This window comes from Rattus norvegicus, chromosome 8 (assembly GCF_036323735.1).
Source record: "Rattus norvegicus strain BN/NHsdMcwi chromosome 8, GRCr8, whole genome shotgun sequence".
NCBI lineage: Eukaryota > Metazoa > Chordata > Mammalia > Rodentia > Muridae > Rattus > Rattus norvegicus.
This window is the reverse complement of record NC_086026.1, coordinates 132139193-132161834: the sequence shown is the minus strand read 5'-3', so window position 1 is coordinate 132161834 and position 22642 is coordinate 132139193. Positions and strand designations below refer to the sequence as shown.

The window sequence follows — 22642 nt, the reverse complement described above, 5'->3', positions numbered from 1 at the left end:
GGGAAGTGATGGGAAGGAGGGAGAAAGAGGAGCCTTGCCTGTGACCCAGATAATGGCCAGGAGGAGCCTTCTGCTCATGCAGGAGACATTGCCATCTAGTGGTCTCCAACAACAGAGCCGTCACTTTGCTGCAACCAGCTTCCCTTTCTCTATTCAGAACTGAATAGGGGAGAAGCAAGAGGCGTACAGCACTTTCTGACCTTTGTCCCGGTGTTCTCATTGCACATTCATGGTGGGAAGCTAGAGTCCAGTTCAGTCAGCAGCAGAACGGAGCAGGCAGAGCTCTGCACAACCGTACATGGACACGGTAGAACAGATAGGTACAAGGAGGCAGTGGCTGTGACTGCAGCTGCTATCTTATCTGGCCCCAAGCCACCCAGGCTCTGAGAGCCCTCATTAAATTCGCTGGCCTCTCTCTTGAGGAATAGAGGTTGCTTAGGTCCTTACGTGTTGAAATTCTTTTAAATTCACACATGTGAGTGATGCCGCCTATGGGACTGACCCATCAAATCCATGGTAAATGAATACTTCAGTGCTGTTGCTAGTGTAGGCAAGAGGCCAAGTAAGAAAAAGGAGAAAGCTAGAATATGGCCGAGATGAGGATGCGAGGGTGGTCTTGGGCTTCAGTCTAGAAGTTTGCTCTTGCTCTACTTTACCTGCCCTTCTGTGCCAGGGCCAGGTTCCTCCAAGCACAAAGTGACTGTTCTGACAGCATCTCAAGGAGCAGGAGAGAATACTTGGAATCATCACTAGTGGACAGAGTAGGTGGACAGGGGCAATGCCACCCTAGCCCTGTGGACTGAGGGGACTGGCATGCCCCTCCACCATGCACCCTGGCCCACATCTTTGAAAGGAATTAGCCTCAGGGACACACCAGGAGCTTTCCTCTGAAGGCCAACACACTGGGGAGATGCCTCATGACCTCTTCCTTCTTGGTCATTCTCCACTCAGGCAGCCTCAGCCCTTTTCCCTTTACCTCAACATCTCCCACAGGAAAGGAAAAGACCATTTGGGTTCAGGGTCACAATCAAACATCATTGGTAACCAGAATAGCATCTTCCCAAGTGCAGAGGGTATACAAGCTGGAGCCCCTCCCTCCAGGCTCTCTCCCTGTGTTCCAAACAGATTTGAAAGTGATCTTCGGGCCATGACTGGCCGGCCCCTCAACTGGTACTGGAAGGCCATGTGGGCTTTTGTGAGCCCACTGCTCATCATCGGCCTCTTTATCTTCTACCTGAGTGACTACATCCTCACGGGAACGCTGCAGTACCAAGCCTGGGATGCTACTCAGGTATGTGATGCTCCTGCAGGTCTGAGGAAGAGCAGAGGCAACAGTGTCACTTCAGAGCACAGCTCTTCAGTTTCTGACACAAGGAACCATTGCTGTGCTGTGAGGAGATTACAGGTGATAGCATGAGAGCTTCATCAAGACATTTCAGATGCTCAATCTAGTATAGCAGAACTGGGCTCTGAGTTCCCAGTGGAACTTTCCCGAAGAAGTGCTGGTTCCTCTGGGGTACCACATAGACAGATTCATACAGAGCATTTCAACCACCACAGAAAGTTCTAATCTGTCCTAAAGGTTACCTTACATTTAGGGCCTCAGCATAGAGTACTAGATAGACTTTTTATGGCATTCTTCTTGGAGAGCTTCACCCACAACTCACATATACTTCAAAAGGTCAATCTTTATGGCATATAGAGAAAATGGGCATTCTTTCTCAGAAGATTTACTGTGAATTGCAGAGTCATGGAACACCACAGGCCTCTTCTCACTATTGAGCATCATTCCCTTCATAGAAGAAGGCTTGGGCGAACATTTCTCTTGGATCTGATAGAAGGGACCTTCCCCTGATACTCCGTTTCTTCTCGCAGGGGCAGCTGGTGACCAAGGATTACCCTCCACATGCACTAGCTGTCATCGGTTTGCTGGTGGCTTCATCTACTATGTGCATCCCCCTGGTGGCCCTGGGGACTTTCATCAGGAATCGCCTCAAGAGGGGAGGCTCTTCCCCAGTGGCCTAAGAATGGACCTCCCAAAGACCGAAGTCAGCCACTCTGTTTCACAGTTACCACCTGCTGGTGGGATCTTCTTGGCTGGAGTGCTGGTCTGTGGCCTCCTGAGTCTGTATAGAAGATGAGAGAGCTTAGCAAAAGAAGACTGCCTTGGGGAGGGGACCACATCCCTTAGGAGGGGCCCTCCATCCTCTGCCGTCTGAAGGTCATACCTTATAGCCTCTTTGTCATCAAAGGTTAAGGCCAGTATTGAAGATTGTTGTTTTCTTGATTCTAGAAAGTTCTAGAATTTAAGGTAAACTGTCATTAGAAACTTGACTGTAACTCTAAGGAGCCAAACAAGCAATTACATTTTTTTTATTGTTGTTGTTGTTGTTTAAAAGAAAACAAAATACTAGAGGGTATTTGCTTTTCAACCAGTGTCAGAGGTTTTGAAGCATGAAAGGTGACAAATTAAATTTAATCTAGCTCTTTTCTATAAAGTCACAATGAATGTGCAATTTCTCTGTTCCCTGACTACTCTCTATATGTTACCAGGATATAATAGCCACTAAGAGACTTTTTCTGGGGTTCCAATGGACGTCACCTTTCTCTGAATCTAAGGTTCCTCACAGTGGGCCAGGACCAACCTCTCTACAACTCTAGACTGTACAAGGAATCTGAACAGACACTCCCATCTCTAGGGTTTCAGTGTCAGATGCATCTATAAGGATACAAGTAACTCTAACTTTGCTATAAATATCACTCGCGACCACCTTCATTCACTTCTGAATAATAATGTTTTCTAAAATGTATATAAATCACACAGAGCAGTGTGTAGCTGAAAATACTCCATATTTATGGCTGTTATCCATGCACCATGTGAATATGTCTCTTTTTTATCGTAATAAAGTGAATCAAGGTTATCTAGACTGAGAGTTCTTCCTGTGCTAACAATCTTTGCTCTGCTGAGCCCATGGGATTGAAGGATATCTTTGGATCTTCCTAAGAAGATGCCTTTGAAAATGCTTTAGACATCACTTGGAACATCAGCCAGAGGTGTCTTTTATTTCTCTCTTTTCCCAATAGCAGACGGAGGCACAAGAAAGGCCTTCTGTGGGGCTGAAGAGAAATTTTCCTGGTAAATCTTTGCTATGTTTGCAGAGGACCAATGTTTGGTTTCTAGCATCTATATTGGGAAGCCTACAACCTCCAACCAACTCCAATCCCAGGGGATTCAACATCCTCTACTGTCCTTGTTACCTGCATGCACCTGTACAGACACACACATAATTTTATATACATTAAAATAATATATAAGTATAAAACGGTGGACAATGATGATGTATTTCCCAAAGCAAACCTTTTAATATAGACCTGTAACTTACTTAAAAAATAAAAGTTTTTCACTATCTTAGCTGCCATCCCATCAACACTTCCATCTCCTCTTGATACCTGATTTCAGAATGATCACTGTCTGTAAAATGTAAGATGTGGCATTTATTTTGTTTCTGCAATTGTCATGCCTTCCTCGAGTCAGTCACAGTCAAGGTCTCAATATCATGTACCCTCAGAGGTGAAAAGAGGAAGGATGTCCAATGTTATTATCCTATTACTATTTCAGCGTGCCCAAGATGTCTGCCATTCTAAACACCTGGGAGCATTAAACGTTCCAGCATCCATCAGAAATCCCGGAGTGGGACCAGGCCTTGCATAACTTACAAACCATTTCTCAGGTGAATCCAATATGCAGTCAAATCTGAGAGTCAGTGTAGAGCCTATTTAAAGAGAGAAAAGAACATGGCACGTTTAGAAATACATCCAGTAGTGGTAAAAATTTAAATATACCACTAAGCATTTCCAGTTATGAAAGGAAATCACTTTTGTGAGACAGTTATGGAAACAGACAGGTGAGGTCACGTTATCATGAAATACAGATGTTATTTTGTTCACCCCTTTACAGGCAGTGGAACCTAGGAGCATGGAGCCTAAGAATGAGGCAGACTAACATCTGAACACAACAGCCAACTTCACTCAGAGCATCAGACAACTTAGACTCTAAGGGTTAAGAAAGGTCTCATGAGTAAAGTTCTCATGACTTCCAGCTGTTTACAATCACAAAGACAAGGCACCTGTGGCAAAAACACGTTTTTTTTCCACAGAGGCATATAAACAAGTACAATAGCCAGTTGTAACGAGTAATTTAAAGTAAAATCGCTCCTATGGGATACACCTGGGAGGGTCATGCAAGCACATTCCAAGAACAATTCTGTATTTTGAAGAAACTGAGGTCACAAGACTCTTGTCTTCTTAGAGTTTTCTCACAAGCACTCAGAATTTTCTTACTGAACTCCATTCTTGGGCTGTGCTCTCACACTCCACTACCCACACTGGGGTTACATACTGCTGCACACACTACAAACTGAAGAGCACCGTGAGTTGAAATGGCATCTGTTACACCTACCTTCCTGACCATCAGTCAGGGCAGCAACTCGATGTCAAATGATCAGCAAAGGCCATGTGGCTACCAGGACTCTCCACATACCCAGAGAGTATCCTGCTTCAGATTGCTTCCTGGCAAAGCATTGAAACTCAAACTATAGCTTCTACAGAATTCGTTTTGCTTTTACACCATTGTAAGGAAGTTAAAAGATCCTAAGCTGACCCAGGTCAGTCAGGGAGCTGTCTACAACACAGTCGAATGAAATAGCTTTACTTTAGTTTCCGTGGATCTAATGTAGAGCAAGATGTTTCTCAATAGTTCTCTTGAGATGGTACTGAGTCCTATTTCAGACAAATCCTTTGCTGGTTCTAGGCACAATAGCACAATATTGTGCTATATTGGAGAGTAAATTAGAAAATCAAATAAAATTTTAAAAGAGCCACATGAGGTAATAATGTGTGCCTGAATTTCCACTATTTGGGAGACTGAGGCAAATAGATGATAGTTATATGAATTCCAGGACTAGGCTATACCTGTTTCAAAAAACAAAACAACAAAACCCCATAAAAGGAAACAAAGATTGTTGTATAACAATAAGAGGTCAAGTATCATTTTAAAAAGATAGATTATCCATACAATAATTCTAGAATATTTATTCTCATCAGCACATTGAACTTCTCCAGAGAAGACCATATCTTACTTAGGGCCCAAAACAAATCTCAAATAATATAATTGTAATTAGAAGTCAACATGAGCCAGGTGTGGTAATATATACCTGTAGCCCCACCTATTTGAGAGGCTGAAACAGGAAGACTGAAGACCCAGCCTAAGCAAGAAACTTAGCAAACCTCCATCTCAAAAGGGAGGCCATGGCTCAGCAGTTAAAAACGCTGGCTATTCTTGCACAGGACCTGGGTTCCATTTCTAGCACCCAAATGGTGGTTTACAACAACCCATAACTCCAGTTCCAGATATCTATGTATATATTCATGTTATATGAATGAAAGATATAGATATACACAAGGCAAAACACACACAAAGTAAAAATAACAGTTTTAAAAAAAAGAAAACTGCAAAACCAACAACATCAGAAAAAAAATCCTCAAGGTTTTGCAAGCAGAGCTGAGGAGTTTGGACTCCTCATATGGGGAAACTAGAAACTTGGATAATTAATTAACAGTGCACTCACCAGGATGAGCAAATGATTGAAAATTGCATAACCTTCTTAGTTGTGCAATACGACTATGAGAATAAGACTATAGAACCCTGGCCACAGCTTCACCCACTTTCTCTCCTTCGTCCAGAATTCAAGTGACACAGTTTGGTGGTCTTTTGTATCCTGTTTCTGGTAGGCACAGTGAAGTTCCCATGCAGTCATCCCTTAGCCGGGGCAGCTTCCTGGGAACACTAAGGCGTGGTAAGGTGGGACTGAATCATCTGTGCTGGGCATCTGGATACCCCAGAGAACTGAGCTTCATCACCTTTGGTAAGGTGATTGTTAAATACAGTTATTTCGGTGGCTTGGGCGAGGTATAAATTAGAAATCAGACACAATGCTCAACTCACCATCTCTGATTGCTTGCTACCCTTTAACTGCCAGTTGTGCTCCTGAGGCTAGCTCGGTCATTGTGTGTGCAAGGTGGAAACCCGACATCATGGTGTCCTGTTACACTTAATGGATTGTATTGGTAGCTCGGAATATGCCATAGTGGGAGTATTTGTACTATAGAAATTGACACGTACATAAATCAGTACTGTCTGCAGTTTACCACTAAACATTTTCCAGTTCACCATCAGCCTCCAGCAGATACAATCATCTTTGTGAATTTTTTTGCAGACACCCTTAAGAGAGAGGAGCCCAGAAATCCTGGAGCTTGAGAGACAAGGGACACAGAAAGGAATGTGGCCAAAGGTCAGTGGGAGGGTCTAAACTGGCCACCTGTGAGGTTGAGGCATTGAGGGGGGCACTGGTCAAGCAGAGAACCCACACCAGGGACTTGCAGGGCCAAAAGCTGATTCCAGACACCTGAGAGAAACGGTAGAGAACATTGGGTTTGGGTGACAGAAGAGAGCACAGGTGCTGTCCATTCTACACTGAGAGTGAGAGAAGATGGAATCGCCTTCAGCACGTGTGGTCTCGCTGCCAGAGGATGGGGAGCCCTGCGGGGGCTCTGGAGGCCCTGGTCAGCGCCCAGGAAGACCAAGGTCAACAGAGTGTGCCCAGCCTGGGGTTGTGGAGAAGGTGCGGCCAAAGTGGAGCAACCCCCTGCAGTTCTTACTTACTTGTGTCTCCTATGCTGTGGGCCTGGGCAATGTATGGCGCTTCCCCTACCTGTGCCAGATGTATGGTGGAGGTGAGTGCAATGGGCGGATGCAACATGTCTGCCTAACTGAGTGCTTCACATCTAAAACTTTCACCTTCCTGGAATCTGCTGGATATCACCTCCAAAGAACTGACCACAGTCCCGCACAGGAGGAAGGTTTGGCCTTCGCATCCATGGACAGTGCTTTTGCTCTGCTATCTAAAATGTTTTTAGCTAAGTTGAAGCTATAAAGGTTTTCTCTATTCCTACTCTAACTCTTTAACCTCTGGGTTGTGCATATGGAGCTATGATCTTTCTTCCTTTTCTGTGTACAAAATACGATACCAACTAAAAGAGGCTCTTTAGATTCCATTGTTGTATTGTTTTCTTGACAAAAGGATTACAGAGCTCATCTGCTTGAATTGAATTATTGAGGTTTGAGGAAATGATTGCCCGGCACAACTAAAGGTGCCCACACTCCCACCTTGGTAAGAGCTTTGAGCTTTCTTCTGGCCCTAGGAAGCAGATAAGCAACCAGGCTGTGTCATAGAGACAAGCTGACCATGGGCCACACAAGATGCAATGTGCTTACTGCTTGGTGCTTTGGGTTAAAGGATCGTATGACCTTTGAATGTTAGAGCATAACTCCAAACACCTGTGGAAATATGGCCTCTGCTGTAAGGTGTCTCTGGAGAATAAACCACACAGGCCTCAGCCCCAGGTTGGTAAAGTGTAAAAACCCAGCCTTTTCAGACCAAGAAGGGGATTTAGCCTTGAGAAGCCTCCTGGATGAGAAGGCACTGTTCATACCCTGCTTATACACAATGACAAGCTGGGCCAACTCCGACCATTAGTGTGGGTATGTGCTGTCCCCTGCCAATACTTTCACTCTTCCCTCCCTCGTGTGGCCCCAGGGCTCTGCAGACCTCTGTGACAGCCATTGCACTTCTGAGTTCTGTGAGCCACCTGAATTCCACAGCTTGGTTTAGGAAAAGATACTGGATACAACTCAAATGTTCCTAATTGAGTAGATTGACCAACACATTAAGAGCAGAGTGCCTTACAATTTTAGACTATGCTGCGCTCCCTCTGCAAAGTTGGTTCTGAGATGGCTGCTGCTTGTTCCTAGAAGATAATATGAGGAGAAATAGGCAGAAAAGCGCAAGGGGTGTGTGTGTGTCTGTGCGTGTCTGTGCGTGTTTGTCTGTGTCTGTCTAAACAAAGACCAGTAGGAGAGAAGGGAGGACTTCAGGTTGAGTGAAGATTAACAGCCTTAGGGTCATTCCCATCCCAGAGAGATAGAGCTGTTATCCCTTTCCCTGTGGCTTGATCCTTTTGTCCCTGGGAACTGAGCTCCATGATCCCCTAGATGGCTGTTAGCACTCTTAGTACATTCCTTGGCATATCTCACCCCATGATTCGAAAAGACTCTGCTTAGGATCATGTACATAACTCAAAATTGCAGAGAAGGACTCAGAAGTGGCTATGACTGTGCAGTGCCCTGAACGCCCCTTCCAAGTGAAGAACCCTCTCCAACCACAGCTAGCACGGTAAGAAACCTAGATAGCTCCCACTTCCACTAGGAGTAAGGAGACTAGGGACCTTGGGCTCTGACGGTGCAGAGTGATTTGATCTTGTATGGCTACCCATTAGAACTAGGGTAGAGGGCTATGCCACAACTCTTAAGCCAAGAACACTGGATTCCAAGGAACCAAATGTCTCCCAGAGATTTTCTACTCCTCTGCTTCTTTACTCTATGCTGGGCTCTTGGGATAGAAATAGGAGAAGGTAGGGAAGATTTGCTCAGCTTTTTTCTCTTTCTTGAGCAAAAGCTGAAGTCTTGGAGTTTTCCAGTATAGAGGAATGCTTGCTTTGAGTTTGAGGTGGGAGGTACCTGGAACTCAAATGGAGCTGCTGAATGAGGTAGCAGGGCAAGTTCTGTCAATATGTAGGAAACTTTGTTGGGTGCTGGCACCATGAGGGGCTCTAGTTGTTTATCCAGAACTCACATAGCTACTGCTGGGGTAGTGGGACAAAGGACTCCATACAGCCTAGCCCAGGATCCCCCCATGTTTTTAGTATATAAATAAAGCACTCTGCTTGCTGGGCTTGTAAAACACTGGTCTGTGGACATCTCAAAGATGATGGGTGGGTGAGAGGGGAAGAAAGTTGCAAGAACACTTACTTAGCTGAGGGCTGTGGGCGGGGCTGCTGAAATCTTGCTTTAAACATGCATGAGGCCCTGACTTCCATTCCTAGCACAATAACCGTCAATACAGGGAGCTAAAGGAAACTTAAAAGCTTTCCCAAGCCTGAATCTCTAGCACTAAGATTACTAGACCTGGGATGCTCGTGAGAATTTTCAGCAGCCTAGAGCCAGGTGCTAATTAAGCTGCTACCATTGACAGCTGCAGGCAAAGAAGGGCCAGCCTGCTTGGGTTGCAGGATGGAGATGAGGGTTTCACTGGGAATTAAAGCTCTTTCTGCCTCGATATCTCCAATTTTCTCAATTTGTAGAGTATCTTTTCCCTCCTTGCTGCCTGCTTTTTTTTCTGCCCCACAGTACCATAGGCACCCCCTGCTTTTGCCTACACTTTCCAGTTGCTGTGACATAAAACAGGGGACGAATCCCATGTTCTCTCATTGTGGGTGCATGTGAATTATTTGTCCTGACTGCTTAGGATGTTTCCTTACAGATTATGTGGATGGGGAGAAGAGGCCAAAGAGAATATTTACTTCAGGTTATTTCAAATGGCAGATCTTACAAGATATTAAAGAATCAATTGTTAAGAGCAAGTAATATGCCAGGTGTGGTGGTGCACACCTTTAGTCCCAGCACACAGGGTGATCTTCTAACTCAGGAAGCAGAAGCAGGTAAGTAATCTTGAGTTTGAGGCCACTCTGGTCTACAGATTTAATTACAGGACAGTCAGGGATACGCAGAGAAACTCTGTCTCAAAAAGACAACAAAAACAGTAACCAAAGAGACAGACAGACAGACAGAAAAGGGAAGAAAAAGAAGGGAAAGAAGGGGAGGAAGAAAAGGAAGGGAAGAGAAGAATACTTTGTCTTAGGAAACAAATCTGCAGGATTGTCTTGCAGATGGCAGTCAGCAGGGGCTCCCCTAGACTGTGTCCTTATCCCTTTGGATTCTTTTATCCACTGGCCTAAAGTTAGGAACACCTGATAAGATTTTTTAAAAGCCTGTAATGGGAAATACCAGATATATAAACCAGAAGAGAAGAAAGACTCCATGGCTATGAACAGATCCTGTTGTGTGTTTCAGAGCTACCTGGACTGGTTTCTTGCTGGATGAAGTTTAAGAGGCTGTTTCAAGCCCCTCACATTTCCTAGCACTTTGTAATTTCTTCCAAATGTTGTCAATAAGGGAAGTACCTTCAGGAACACTCCCAGAAGCAACAGAAGGGTGCATTAGCTGTAGCAGAAACTGCTCACTATTGGAGAGTCAGAACAAGAAGAGGTTACTTTCTGGGGCTCTGAAGACAAACTACAGTATTCTGAGTACATAAGGGGATTTTCCCTCGAAGTTTTTGGTTCCCATAGTTAACAAGGACGGATACCATCTCCTCAGTCTGGCCTGGTTGCTATGGTCAGGAGATCTTCAGAGGTTGGAAGACCCAGCAGCCAAGAATGCCCTTTCATATGTCCAACTGTTGTGCTGTGAACACTTCTTTTCAAACTGGGTTTCTTTGTGTAGCCTTGGTGTGCTGAAACTAGGTCTATAGACTAGCCTGGCCTTGAGCTCACAGAGATCTGCTCTTTTAATCTTGCTTTTCCTCCCCTTTAGGTACCCCATACTCCATCAGGGATGGCTTTGGGGCTCTCCCCATTTACGATCCACCGTCTCTGGAACTTCCTGTGTAACAGGTGCTACTTGTTGCAGCCTCAGATCTTAACCTCAGGGTTATGTAGCTAGATGTAATAGGGAACAGGATGGATACAAACACCAGAGCCTGCTGAAAAATGGACAGGGTTGTTGGTAAATAGCAGTGGCCTGAACACATCCCTAATACCTGTTTGAAACGCTGCTAGCCAGTATGAAAGGACCCATAAACCTGTTTTCATTGGGTGACACTAAACTCAGGGCAAAGTCACAGTCACAAAGTTTGCATAACTGGGAGTTGTCCCCCCAAAAGCATGCTCATCTGGAGACCAAGCTGATAATGGGCTGGCAATTCTAATTGTTTTTCTGAAATTTATGCAAATGACTAATATTAGCAAATTTCTGAATTTGAGGTAGATATGTCCGTAAACCAGGTAGAGCCTAAACACTGGACTTCTTAGAAAAAGCTCACGATGAATCTTTGATCCCAGGTGCTTTCTAGTAGACTCTTGGCTGTTTATAACTATATAAGACTATCTATTAAATTTATCCCTGTTTAACTTTAAATGAATGAGATTTAAGCTATGACATTTATCAGGTTCCCTGTATTACTAGGGGTGGGGGTTACCATGAATCTAAATCTGTAGTTGCCCTTCTGGCTTCTGGCTCAACTGTGCTCCCCAAATACTTGCTGTTTGAAACTCTCTGGGTTACTTCTGTGCCAGCAGCCTGGTGTCCTGGGTGGCATGTCACTCTAACATGTGCCTTTGGTCCATTGTGACTCCTAGAGACCGCCTGTTCTCCCATCTTCTTCTCCTCTGCACTCTCTCTCCTCCTCATGATGCTTACCTGAAACCCTCAGTCCTATAACTCAAACTCCACCTCTCTTCATTCCCCCCAGTAAATGGCTGTCACCAGGTTTATTTTAACCAATAGCTTTAAATTGGGGAACAAGGTTTACACAGCATCACTTTGGGGTACTTGAGGATCTGCTCATCAGGGGCAACCAGATCTTGGGAGTCAGTAATTGGCCTTTAAGTACAAGCAGCACCAGACGAACACCCTACAAATAACTGCACAACATGTGCGTCTGTTGGCTACAGGAGGCCTTCCTGCCTCCTTTTTGCATCTGTCTCGTTATCCAACTCCGTGAACTTGTGTGAATTGCTGATCACTAGAAACTCTTAATTTTAGGTTTTGTGATCATGTGAGGCTGGAGCAAGAAGCACCTATCATAACACAGCACATGCTTAATGAACTCAGTAAATGTGACTACCAGCGCTTTTCCCAGAGCTTGTGTGTGGTTTACATAGAAAGTGACTCTCATGGCAAATCAAGTGTTTTGAGAAATGATGGCATTAAATATTTGGATACAAATGGAGCTCTGGGGGGGGGGCCTGGGACTGATTCCCTGTGATCAGGAACAGGACAGCAATATTGCACTAAGAAAGACTAAAAGAGGAAACTGGGAGAGATGGCAGGGAACTGAGACGTCGTTAGGTAGTCCAGCCTTCCCCAGGAACTGTATTTGCTGCTGATTGTTGACAGGCTGGAGATGCTCATCAAGATGGATTAGGGAGTGTGGGTAGAAAAATGGCAATCCTGACCCCAAGATTTTTTTCTGCATCTAATTGTAGAGAAGACAAACTATTTCAAAGATTCATTCTCATTCTCTCTCTCTCTCTCTCTCTCTCTCTCTCTCTCTCTCCCCCCTCTCTCTCTCCCCCTCTCTCTTTCTCTCCCTCCCTCCCTCCCTCTCTCTCATTTTAATTACATTTGAAATGTTAACCCCCCCTTCCTGATTTCCCTTCCACAAACCCTCTAACCCCATTCCCCTCCCTACCTCCCCTTCTTCTATGTGGGTGCTCCCCTCCCACCCACTCCTGCTTCACTGCCTTAGCATTCCCCTACGCTGGGAAATTGAGCCTCCACAGGACCAAGGACCTCCCCTCCTATTGATGCTAGATAAGGCAATCTTCTGCTACATATGAGTCTGGAGCCATGGATCCCTCCATGTGTACTCTTTGGTTAATGATTTAGTCCCTGGGAGCTCTGGAGAATCTGGTTGGTTGATACTGTTCTTCCTATGGGGTTGCAAACCCCTTTAGCTCCTTCAGTCCTCCATTGGGGTCCTCATGCTCAGTCCCATGGTTGGCTGTGAGCATCCACCGCTGTATTGGTCAGGCTCTGGTGGGGCTTCTCAGGAGACAGCTATACCAGGCTCCTGTCAGCAAGTACTTCTTGGCATCAGCGGTAAGTGTCTGGGTTTGGTGTCTGCAGATGGGAGGGATCCCTATCAGCTGCCTTCTCAAACACTGAGCAGAACTGGATATTAAAACAAAGCAAGTATTTTGGCTTTTTTGGGTTTTGTTGTTGTTGTTGTTGTTGTTTGTTGTGGTTGTTTGGCTGGTTTTGGTCAGGAGACATGGCCCAGGTATTAACTAAGACAGGATGTTTCTCTTGCTTGAGGTTGTGGGAGAATTCTAACCCATCTATTTTCATAGAGCCTTCTCTTTGGCAGAGGCTAAAGAAAAACAGAATTTATTAAGTTATCCAGGCCCTCTGCCTCCATTTTCAGACACATGTTAGTTGATTGTGGGTAGAGTCTTCCAAGAAGTTGGTTACCCCAAGTCTAGACAGAGAGACTAGGTTAGTCATTAGAAAGGCAGATACTTCCTTTATTTTTGGAGCTCACCCATGACTTTAAAGCGTTTAAATATTCTAAAAGGATAGTTTTCAATCTGTACCCAATGCATGACCCAAAAAATAAGATTAATCTGGATAATTCTAACACTGGATATATTTGGGTCCAGCCACTTGTCTCCTGGATTCATTTTTTTTTATTAATCATTCCATTTGTTTACATCTCATATGATGTCCCACTTCATGGTTACTGACTCCACTAACCACCTAGATTCATTTTTATAGAGGGAAAAAAAGTCTTTTGTGTCATTTGTCATATGGTGTTTAAGCTCATTAAGAACCTGGCTCTGGAAATGGAATTTGGCCTTCCACTTCAGACCCAACTACATTTGCCTCAAAATATCCTCCAAAGCTCCCTTTCCTGAATCAGGATAGCCATCTGTCATGAGACAAGGAGGAAGAACAACATAATAAAGATTAAAGGTATTATTTATCTCTTTATCATTTATCTCATGATAGATAAGTTACTTATGCTTATTCAAAACCAAAAGTATGGTTACAGTAGATCTCTCTATACTGTATGGAGACTGTCTTGTGTTTTGTTGTTGTTGGCAAGGTTTACCTGGAAACTTAACAACTCCTATTGTTTAACAGGATGTATGTAGATATTATATGTGTAGCTTGGATACAACTTTCTTTATTAAGGTGGTTTTATACAGCATTATCTTCCAAGCCAAAACCCTGCCACCTTTATGACATCAGCTGGACCTGCTTGCAAAAGATTGCCACACCTAGGTTTTGGTGACTATTGATTTGTTAATATTATATCTCATAAAATGGCTGGGTATTTTTCTAGAATGCAAAGCAAAGCAAGAAAGCTTAAACTGTTACAAAGGTCTAACGAGTCTATAAAGGTCTATACAAGGTCATATATAAGGTAAAAGTTCAATACACTGATGTCAAACCTATGCTTAAAGAAATGGAGTTACTGGTCTACACTACATGCCAATTACAAGGGGGTGGCTTAAAGAATAAAAATGTATATATAATCAAAGTTCAAGTGTTTGTTTTGACCTGTTATTCTGTGGTGTATCTAAGGAGATACTCTCTCTCCAGGATCTTAACCTCACTTCAACTTTCTAGCTATAAGGGTCTATTAGTTAGAGTTCTCTAAAGAAACAAAACTTGAAACAAACAAACAAACAAACAAACATACATACATACATACATACATACGTGTGTGTAAATGGAATTATTAAAATAACTTACAAGCTGTGATCCAGATAGTCCAACAATGGCTATTCCCCAGTAAAAAGCCAAAAAAATCCAGTAGTTGTTCAGTTCACAAGGCTGGGTGTTTCAGTCTGTGTTGGAATCTCAAAGAAGTAGGTTCTAATGCAAGCAAAAGAGTGCCTCATCATGAGAATAGATAAACTTTGCAGCAAGAGTGAGAGCAAGTAGGTGAAAGAGCTTCCTCTGTCCAATCCTCTTATGTAAGGTGCCATATGGTATGGCAGGTATGGACTTAGGGTAAGTCTTCCCACCTCAAATGATCCAATCAGAAAAAGTTCCCTGCAGCTGTGCTCAGTTCCTTGGGTTTTAGTTGATTCCATGCATAACCACTTTGACAGTCAAGTTTAGCTATCACATAGGGAATATAAGGTTTCTTGAATATAAAGTCTCTTGAAAGATGCAACTTGAGTTCTGAAGGGACCCAGTGGAAGACCTCAGGCCATTCTTGAGGATATGGGGCTGCAGACCACTGGACAGGCCCCAGGATCCTACTTTGTAAGAGTCCCCCTTTCTCTGACTGGCACCAGCCTAGACTCGCTCTCTCAACAAGAAGCAGCTAGAGCTGTCATAGCCTCTTCCCCCTTTGAGTGGGATTGGGGCCGAAGGAGAATTGGAGGGACATAGGCCAATGAAGGAAGTGAGAGCTGTTTCCTAAGATGGTAACTTCTTGTTCCCAGAAACCACTGTGAGGAGTAAGGGCAGGAAGTTATGAGGGCAGGTATCTAAACAGGACCAGAGGGAGGAAGGGGAGGACACAGGAGCCTGTAAAACACATGGGCCAAGAAGACCACTAGCTTGGGGCCCCACACAATCTGAAGGTTTAAAGCAGTTACTCTTCCTTTCTTTGCAACTATGTCCTGGGAACTTAGTTCCACAGTCCTATAGGTGACCATCAATGCCCCTATCACACAGGCAATCCATATGTTCCATGCAGACATTTTGTGACTGCCAGAAGCCGTCTAGGAGGGGCTTAAACCTAGCGGGTGATCTTCCTGAGATAACTTCACCATGGACTGCAAAACTATGATAGATGAGCCATTCTAGGCAAGGCTAAAGGGAATACATTTGAGGGAAGATTCCTGCTATTAGTATGCATTTCCTATTATTATTATTAAATATACATAACAACCACCACATATGAACCCAACCTTTTGAGCAGATTTCTGCAATCAATAAAGATGTACTATCTTATAGTAAAACTGTATAGCAATATAAATTAATATAGCTCTATAAGCTATATTAATATCATTCTTAATGGTGATCCTGTAAAATTGCTAAAATTATACTAGTAATTATTAAGCCCTTTATATAATAGGATTGTTATTAAAGTCCTCTCTGATATGAAAACTGCAGTTAGAACTCTGTCAATCTTCATGTGTCATGAGTTAGTTGCTTCTGAAATAGAACTCAGGCATTTACAACTTAGAACACATTCCAAGAGGTTGTAAACAAGCAAAGGTCATAAAAGGGAACTAAAAATTTATTGTAGGTGAAAGGACAGAAGATAAAATATTGACTGGGTTTATCTATGATGTTTAACTCTCAATGAACCTGTGAAGCCCGTGACAGAAAGTTAATGTTTAGCCAGATAGTTACTCTTACTGGAAACACATGTAAACATCTGTTATAAACTTCTTATTCAATTCATGATTTGAATTTATGTTTGAACTTTTAGAGAACTTTTGAAGAAAAAAAAAGGATGCTTGGAAAAAACATGTGATCTAATCCCCTAGAAAATGTACAAAAACTAGGAATGATTACATGGCATTGGCATTATTACATCAGAACAGGAGGAGAGAGCAAGATTAGAAGGAAGGAGGCAGAGTAGAGTAACTTAGAAATTTAGAGAGCATAGGTAGAGTCTGATAAATTTTCTCCCATTTATTTCCCCTAGAAATAAAGACATTAGGGTAGAGCAGAAGAGGGCAATACACAGAATGCAGAGAGAGGGGGACAAAGAAGGAGAGAGAGAGAGAGAGAGAGAGAGAGAGAGAGAGAGAGAGAGAGAGAGAGCGCGAGAGAGAGAGCGCGAGCGTGCGAGCACGAACACACACGCACAGAAAGAGCAGGCAGGCTTCTCCTTACCAGGGGATAGAACAGGTTATCTCTTAACAACAGGTAGGCTTATTCTTACTCAAGAGGACAAAGCTTTCTTCTTAATAGACTTCGGTTTAATTCACTTAGCATTAAAAGATAGAAGCTTGGGGCTGGGGATTTAGCTCAGTGGTAGAGCGCTTACCTAGGAAGCGCAAGGCCCTGGGTTCGGTCCCCAGCAACAAAAAAAAGAACCAAAAAAAAAAAAAAAAAAAAAAGATAGAAGCTTTTTCTTTCTCTGTGCAATAAAGATTGTAGCTCATTTTTCATCCAGAATGAGTTCTTTCTTTCTGCACTGGCACTTGGGTTTCTGTTTCATATGCATATGTAAGCATGGATGGTGTATGTAAGTATGTAATTATGAAATAAGCTGCTGGACCCAACTAAAATGCATGAAGGGTGTATGTGTGCATAAAGTTGTATGTGAGTTGTATATGAATGTATGTGAGTTTATGCATGTTTGCTTATGTAAAAGTTTTCCCTTCTGCAAGTGACTTTCTTCTCCTGAGTTTATGGTTTCAAACCTCCCTCCAGCCTGACAATTGAGTGGTGAGGCTTCTGGGCAAGAGAGAGAAAAGCCCTGGCAATTAATCCTTTACTTGATCTCCTGCTGTGAGGCTACAGGTGTTAATCACCCAAGCCAGCAGTTTTTAACTTCAGAATAAACAAGAAAGTTATTAGCCCCCCCCCCCCAGAAGCATCAACATAGAGAGTTTAGAGACCAGAAACCATCAGTCTTTAAAGCTACCTCTACGTTCAGTGCTGTGTTCTGCTTCAAACCATTCCAGGCCAGGCAGGCTTCCAGCATGTGACTATTAGGGTTTTTGTGTGGTGTTTTTATGTTTTCTATGATGCCAAAGAGCCAGTTACCTCTACAAACCACCATCAATCCCTGCTGCTGTTGTGTCAGGCTTTTACTTTTGTATTACCTCCTCCTGTGGGCATTTCTCAGGTCCCCAGCCAGGGAGCCATGAGCTGAGGAAGTATACAAGAGGATCAGCCTTGGGTCATCTCTCCATGCAGTAGACTTTGTAGGCAGCCTGTGTCCCTGCCTGCCTCTGTACATTTGTCTGGCAGTGGGGTGTTTACAGCTCCATTCATAGACCACCACCCCCCTTGGGGATTTGGGGATTTGGAGGTTTTCTAAGTCACTGTTACCAAAATACAATTTCAGACTGAAGGTACTTGTTTAAAACACATACACAGAGATCCTCCTTAAAGGGGAGATGTGATATGAAGTTCTGGGTACTGGGGATCCAACCAGTTTGCCCAAAGCATTCTCTAGCCCAGGCAACTGTAAAGCATCCGAAATCCCTCTACCTGAGTGAGCCCTCCAAGGCAGGAAACAGGTTTGCTGATTTTCCACTCTGTCTCACATAGGTTCTATCACAGCTGTAGCAAGACAGACAGAAGCATTCAGGAGGGATGTTCAAAGTGTTTAGCAAGTTGGTGGTCTGGCCTTTCGCCAGCCCTCAAGTGCTGCCAAGAGAAGATCAATGCTAGTGAGATGACCCAGTGGGTAAAGATACTTGTCACACAAGCCTGGAGACCTGAGTTTAATCCCCAGAACACACATAAAGGTAGAAGGAGAAAACCAGCTTTGCAAAGTTGTCTTCTGACCTCCCCAACTCTCCGACACAGTTTTTAAAAAGAGGGTAGGTACAGCCTCTGGCCAACAGTGGCACAGAGAATGATACCCAAGGAGCTAGGGTCATGGGCAGTTTGCCTCCCAGTATGGAGGTACTCAAAGATGTAAACCACTGACATGGCCGCACGTCATCCATGGATGGGTGCAGAAAAATGAATGGATGGAGAGACCAGAATGTGTGAATTGATGAATAAGATGTTGGTTGATAGGATGGAGGGAAGATAGATGGTGAGAGGGATGGGTGTATAGAAGGAGGAAGACACAGGGTCAGAAGAATGGAGGTTCAGTGGAAAGGTCTGAAGGGAGATGGGTTAGAGGGAGGACTGGGTGGGGGAAGTCAGCTGATAGACACACTCATTGCACAGAGGTGGGGACAGGATAAAGTCTATCTGTACACACTGACATTGCTGCTCCTTCCACAGGGAGTTTCCTGGTCCCCTACCTCATCATGCTCATTGTGGAGGGGATGCCACTCTTGTACCTGGAGCTGGCCGTGGGGCAGCGCATGCGGCAGGGCAGCATTGGTGCCTGGAGGACCATCAGCCCCTACCTTAGTGGTGTCGGTATGTGGGATATTTTCCAGTTCCTGACAGATTCATGTTCCTGGGCATCACAGGTATGCAGGTTGCTGTCCATGAGCAGGACCTGTGCCTGGGTGGACTGACAGCTCAGTGAGAGCTGCCATGGAACTTGGGCAGAGAGGACCCTGGATTCTGACTCCCAAATAGGGAAACTCCAACCACAGGGCCTCTCCTCTCTGGACCTCAGCTTGAGATTCTGTGAATGGTTAGACATAGCTTCCTGACACAGAGACTTTCATTCAGTCCTAGCCACCTACCATCTGGGAATGCAAACAACTGTCCTCTGCTTAATGTGTGACTGGGACTGACATGGCATGCAAGTGTGTGAGCCCATTTCATCTTTACCACACTACCTAGAGGTTTTGGGGCACCATAAATGTTGCCAGAGTTTGGAAGCCAGGGCACTTATTCACACCAGGTGGCTTTGCTTCCCACCATACATTTTCAGAGTGACCGCCATTTACTATCCTATGATACCTCCAAGAGGACATGGTTCACCTACCCTGTAAAAGCCCAGGAGGTAGGGCCATCAAAAGCCACAGTTATTCTGAGTATCTTCTCAGAAAGGGGAACAATTGGCTCAGGACCAAGGGTGAGTCCTTGCTGCGGCATGGGAAAGAGAGCAGCTGAGTCCCTAGGGGCACTGACACCCACTTACTGGCCAGATTTCCTCTCACTAGTGATACTGATATATTCCCACCAAGACCTAGGTCATAACTTAAAAATGGTCCAGTGTTCATGTGGGATGCCAAGGCTAGGAACAGTGCTCCTAGAGGCCAATGTTAGACCACTCCAGAGCAACTCTCCCTCTCTGCAGAGCTATTCTGGTCTTTTCACAAGTCTGACTAAGGTAGTGGGGCTGGTTACCTCCACACCTCATGCCTCTGCTACACTCCATCTCTCCTGATAACAGATAGATGGGTTTGGCCCCAGTGACTCAGCCTCATCTAAAGGGAATAATGGTCACAGCAGGCAATAGGTAATACCTCTCTCCTGAAGCTTATATACTTGTTCTGCTAGGTGGTCTTTGTCTGTTTTCTCTTCTATTATATGGGAACACTATCATGAAATGGCCCCATAGGCTCATAGGGGGAACAATTTGATAGGATTAGCAGGTTTGGCATTGTTGGGAAAAGTGTGTTATTGGGGGTGTCTTTCTCTTCTTGATGTCTTTGGATCCAGGTATAGATCTCGTCCACCATTTCTGCCTGTGAGCCACCATGCTTCCTACATGATGACAATGGACTAAACCACTGAAACTGTACACAAGCCCCAGTTAAATGCTTTCTTTAATAAGAGTTGCTATGGTCATGGTATCTCTTCACAGCAATAGAACACTAAGACACACATCAAGCACAGAGCCCAGGACTTAGCACGTAGATGCCAAAACACATAAGTTGGGAGATTGCCTTGGAAACAAGTCACAGCCACAAGGTCAGATTTAGAAAAAACCTGGAGTTGGGGGAGTATTCCTGCCCTGGGTGGTCCCATCATGTCTATTCTACAAATGCTTACAGGTTGGGTTACCCACACATGGTTCTCAGCACAGATTTCTTTTTTTTTTTTTTTTTTTTCCTTTTTTTTTTTTTTGATTTTTTTTTTTTTTTATTAACTTGAGTATTTCTTATATACATTTCGAGTGTTATTCCCTTTCCCGGTTTCCGGGCAAACATCCCCCTCCCCCCTCCCCTTCCTTATGGGTGTTCCCCTCCCAACCCTCCCCCCATTGCCGCCCTCCCCCCATAGACTAGTTCACTGGGGGTTCAGTCTTAGCAGGACCCAGGGCTTCCCCTTCCACTGGTGCTCTTACTAGGATATTCATTGCTACCTATGGGGTCAGAGTCCAGGGTCAGTCCATGTATAGTCTTTAGGTAGTGGCTTAGTCCCTGGAAGCTCTGGTTGCTTGGCATTGTTGTACTTTTGGGGTCTCGAGCCCCTTCAAGCTCTTCCAGTTCTTTCTCTGATTCCTTCAATAGGGGACCTATTCTCAGTTCAGTGGTTTGCTGCTGGCATTCGCCTCTATATTTGCTGTATTCTGGCTGTGTCTCTCAGGAGCGATCTACATCCGGCTCCTGTCGGTCTGCACTTCTTTGCTTCATCCATCTTGTCTAATTGGGTGGCTGTATATGTATGGGCCACATGTGGGGCAGGCTCTGAATGGGTGTTCCTTCAGTCTCTGTTTTAATCTTTGCCTCTCCCTTCCCTGCCAAGAGTATTCTTTTTCCTCATTTAAAGAAGGAGTGAAGCATTCACATTTTGATCATCCGTCTTGAGTTTCGTTTGTTCTAGGGATCTAGGGTAATTCAAGCATTTGGGCTAATAGCCACTTATCAATGAGTGCATACCATGTATGTCTTTCTGTGATTGGGTTAGCTCACTCAGGATGATATTTTCCAGTTCCAACCATTTGCCTACGAATTTCATAAACTCGTTGTTTTTGATAGCTGAGTAATATTCCATTGTGTAGATGTACCACATTTTCTGTATCCATTCCTCTGTTGAAGGGCATCTGGGTTCTTTCCATTTTCTGGCTATTATAAATAAGGCTGCGATGAACATAGTGGAGCACGTGTCTCTTTTATATGTTGAGGCATCTTTTGGGTATATGCCCAAGAGAGGTATAGCTGGATCCTCAGGCAGTTCAATGTCCAATTTTCTGAGGAACCTCCAGACTGATTTCCAGAATGGTTTTACCAGTCTGCAATCCCACCAACAATGGAGGAGTGTTCCTCTTTCTCCACATCCTCGCCAGCATCTGCTGTCACCTGAGTTTTTGATCTTAGCCAATCGCACTGGTGTGAGGTGAAATCTCAGGGTTGTTTTGATTTGCATTTCCCTTATGACTAAAGATGTTGAACATTTCTTTAGGTGTTTCTCCGCCATTCGGCATTCCTCAGCTGTGAATTCTTTGTTTAGCTCTGAACCCCATTTTTTAATAGGGTTATTTGTTTCCCTGCGGTCTAACTTCTTGAGTTCTTTGTATATTTTGGAAATAAGGCCTCTATCTGTTGTAGGATTGGTAAAGATCTTTTCCCAATCTGTTGGTTGCCGTTTTGTCCTAACCACATTGTCCTTTGCCTTACAGAAGCTTTGCAGTTTTATGAGATCCCATTTGTCGATTCTTGATCTTAGAGCATAAGCCATTGGTGTTTTGTTCAGGAAATTTTTTCCAGTGCCCATGTGTTCCAGATGCTTCCCTAGTTTTTCTTCTATTAGTTTGAGTGTGTCTGGTTTGATGTGGAGGTCCTTGATCCACTTGGACTTAAGCTTTGTACAGGGTGATAAGGATGGATCGATCTGCCTTCTTCTACATGTTGCCCTCCAGTTGAACCAGCACCATTTGCTGAAAATGCTATCTTTTTTCCATTGGATGGTTTTGGCTCCTTTGTCAAAAATCAAGTGACCATAGGTGTGTGGGTTCATTTCTGGGTCTTCAATTCTATTCCATTGGTCTATCTGTCTGTCTCTGTACCAATACCATGCAGTTTTTATCACTATTGCTCTGTAATACTGCTTGAGTTCAGGGATAGTGATTCCCCCTGAAGTCCTTTTATTGTTGAGGATAGCTTTAGCTATCCTGGGTTTTTTGTTATTCCAGATGAATTTGCAAATTGTTCTGTCTAACTCTTTGAAGAATTGGATTGGTATTTTGATGGGGATTGCATTGAATCTGTAGATTGCTTTTGGTAAAATGGCCATTTTTACCATATTAATCCTGCCAATCCATGAGCATGGGAGATCTTTCCATCTTCTGAGGTCTTCTTCAATTTCTTTCCTCAGTGTCTTGAAGTTCTTATT

The 22642-nt window shown here is 44.0% G+C and overlaps 2 protein-coding genes across 3 annotated transcripts in view; both read left to right on the top strand.

Moving 5' to 3' along the window:
• Nucleotides 1-2067, top strand: part of Slc6a20a (solute carrier family 6 member 20a) — a 40249-nt gene extending 38182 nt beyond the window's left edge. Inside the window, exons 10-11 of the mRNA NM_133296.2 lie at nt 1126-1291; nt 1876-2067. Of these exons, the coding sequence (NP_579830.2) occupies nt 1126-1291; nt 1876-2025 (316 nt within the window). The 3' untranslated portion in view covers nt 2026-2067. The remainder of the gene's footprint in view (nt 1-1125; nt 1292-1875) is intronic.
• A 1345-nt stretch (nt 2068-3412) lies between these two features.
• The window catches only part of Slc6a20b (solute carrier family 6 member 20b), a 49942-nt gene continuing 30712 nt past the window's right edge, over nt 3413-22642 (top strand). Inside the window, exons 1-2 of one of the 2 annotated variants that reach the window (XM_063266353.1) lie at nt 3413-5924; nt 18686-18826. In XM_063266353.1, coding sequence (XP_063122423.1) covers nt 5807-5924; nt 18686-18826 — 259 coding nt within the window. In that variant the 5' untranslated portion in view covers nt 3413-5806. Of the gene's footprint in view, nt 6793-18685; nt 18827-22642 lie in introns of both variants that reach the window. The other variant, XM_002729986.7, reaches the window with a different exon arrangement.